Source organism: Verticillium alfalfae, genomic scaffold (genome assembly GCF_000150825.1).
Source record: "Verticillium alfalfae VaMs.102 supercont1.15 genomic scaffold, whole genome shotgun sequence".
Lineage (NCBI taxonomy): Eukaryota > Fungi > Ascomycota > Sordariomycetes > Glomerellales > Plectosphaerellaceae > Verticillium > Verticillium alfalfae.
Window position 1 is genome coordinate 260117 of NW_003315024.1, and position 2709 is coordinate 262825.

Here is a 2709-nt window from a genome sequence, read left to right on the forward strand (position 1 = left end):
ACGTGCGTTGACATGGTCAAGTGCCTGGTTCACGGTAGCGCCGCGGATCCGGAAGGTGGAACTCGGCGGATCCGATCTGGGATTTGGTGAAGTAGTATTGGGACGGACCTGGACGGCTCCTTAGGCCCCCAGTTTGGTGATTTGATGTAATTGGGTTGCTCGTCAATTTCAGAGGCGCTCTTCGTTACGCAAGCGGTAGATGCGCCCGGCGGATCGTAAGCCAGGAATCCGAATATGCGTCGAAGAGGCGTATCTATTTCTGGCGATAGGTGGCTGTTATGCCACTATGGACTCTGGTCAATCGTGGCGACTCAGAAATCATCGACAAACCATTCTGGCCTCACTGTCAAGCTAGTTCCAGCAGCTGCAGGCGCTGGGGGGCGTCACTTGGCACTCACAAGTTGAGATGCTCGATGATACCTCGATGACGGCGACTGTCGGTGCAGCCTGATGTAGTACGTGGCAATTGACTTCATCGTTGTGTGATTGGGACTTGGTTCGAACCGTGACATCCACAACAATCGGTGCAACCTCAGCGGCAGTGAGTGTACAGGCTTTCGGAGCGTTGTGCAAACATGAATGCGCTTTTCATGGCGTGATATGAGTTGAGGACACACGTATCCGCCGCGATGCGTAACACCGACAGCTGTTTGATATTGCAGTCCTCCATCCAGACTTGGATCATGTTTGGCCTGGTTACAGAGGTGGAGGCGCGCAAAGCTGACATGCGAATCCATCATGTCGCACGATGAACAGGGCCTTCGAGGGTCGGTCCGAGAGCCAAGGCAAAGATATTATTGTTCTCTGCCACTGAACGTCTGTCTGTCCAAGATATTTACGTTCTGAAGTACCAGTTGACTGTTCATGAGACGGCAGGAGCGTCCAATCCAACCACATGGAATGACTCCCAAGGCGGTGAAGAAGCTGGGGCGAAGCTGAGGCGAAGCGGGACCACGTGAAACCGGCAGAATCCCCATGTGACGTCTCTTATCTCTTATCTCCCCATATCAGGCACCTGAGCTCCCAGCTCCTAGCTTCCAGCTCCCAACTCATTCGCGACGTACTCTCGACCTTCTGCACTCTTGGAGTTCAATCCTTGAGCATCTGTTCTCAATTATACTATAATACATATCAGCACCATACATACTGCAGTCATGGCGCCCCAATTCTCCCTTCGCGGGCTCTTTAGCCATGCGGCCGAGTTCCTATCTCAGGTCCCCATCTCCCCCTCCTCAGGGCCCACCAGCCTCACGCCCTACAAACCGCTGACGAGCGCCCCCTCCTGCCCCATCGACGGACCGACGAGCTGCCTCAGCGCGCCAGAGGACGGTGCGTCTTGCTGCTTCGTGGCACCGAGCGGGCGGATGCTTCTGACGCAGTTCTGGGACCAACAAGTCCACGCTGGCGGTTCGGAGCGCGATTGGACGGTCCACGGACTCTGGTATGTGATGACTCTTGGACGGAGGGCGGAAGAGAGGGGGGGATCAACAGACTCAGTGAAGCACAGCCAGCCGGTCAGATAGGCATGCACACACCCAGACAAACAGCTGACAGCGTCATCACAGGCCGGATCTGTGCGATGGAAGCTACAAGGCCTTCTGTGGAATGACGCCGCACTTCAACAACATCACCGAGATCCTCGTCGACCAGGGCCACGAGGATCTCGTCAAACAGATGAACAGATACTGGGTGGCAGCGTAGTGCGTATACTCCCCCAGCCAAACCTGGACGAAACCTTTGACGCCTTGTCACCCGATCATGGCTTCACGTGCGCCGGGAAGGGAGGCTGACCAAGTTCACAGTGGCTCGAACGACCACCTCTGGGCCCACGAGTACAACAAGCATGCGAGCTGCATCAACACGCTCGCGCCCTCGTGCTACGCCTCGGCCTACGCGCCCGGCGCCGAGGTGGCCGACTACTTCACCCGCGCTTTCGGCCTCTTTCGCACGCTCAACACGTACGCCGTCCTGGCCGAAGCGGATATCGTGCCGTCGCGCGTCCACAAGTACCCCATCAAGGCCATTGAGGGGGCCCTCGAGAAGCACACGGGCGGCAAGGTCGTGCTGCGGTGCAGTGGGCGCGGCGGCTCGGTGCTGCACGAGGCGTGGTTATGCTTCTTCGTCAGGGGCAGCTTGCAGACGAGCGACTTTGTGCCCGCCGAGACATACGGGAGCACGGGATGCGAGGAACTGCGCGAGGAGGTGTGGTATCTGCCCAAGGTGTGCCGGTTGCCGGGGGCTGCGCTGGAGATGGCGAGCTCTGACGCGAATCCTGGCTGAGTAAGTTTGTTTCGTGGTGGGTTCTTGTCTTGTGGTGTCTGGAATGGGATTTGTGAGATGTCAGTTTTTTTCCGCATAGATAGACAGGATCGATATCAACAGATTGCGCATCATCCGCTCCCAGTCTCGGTACTTGTTCGCAGTGAAACATGATGGCCTAGGCGACAAGCACGGCACTTGATGAGAAAGGAATGCGCGGCCCATCCGGGAAGGCGCGGGCCAGCTGAACGGGCCCTATTGTGTCCCCGGGGAAGTGGATCAAGTTGTCTGCCAGCTCAAGGTCCGAAACCTGATCACAGAGGGTCATCCGGAATCAAGGTAAAGTCCGACAGAGGGAGGGAACGAAAATGACGCTTCGATGAAAGATCCCAAGAACGCGGCAGACCCATCCATCGCACGCATTGTCCTGCAGAGGTCTTGGTGGTGGGA

General features: G+C 57.1%; 1 protein-coding gene across 1 annotated transcript; it reads left to right on the plus strand.

Annotated features, from left to right (window-relative positions):
• Nucleotides 1–1123: 1123 nt before the first annotated feature.
• VDBG_09401 (ribonuclease T2) lies at nucleotides 1124–2280 on the plus strand (the record flags this gene model as incomplete). Its single annotated transcript, XM_003000160.1, has 3 exons — nucleotides 1124–1441; nucleotides 1566–1700; nucleotides 1803–2280. 3 exons carry the CDS (start codon nucleotides 1155–1157, stop codon nucleotides 2278–2280), a joined length of 900 nt encoding a protein of 299 aa, XP_003000206.1.
• Between the last annotated feature and the right edge of the window lie 429 nt (nucleotides 2281–2709).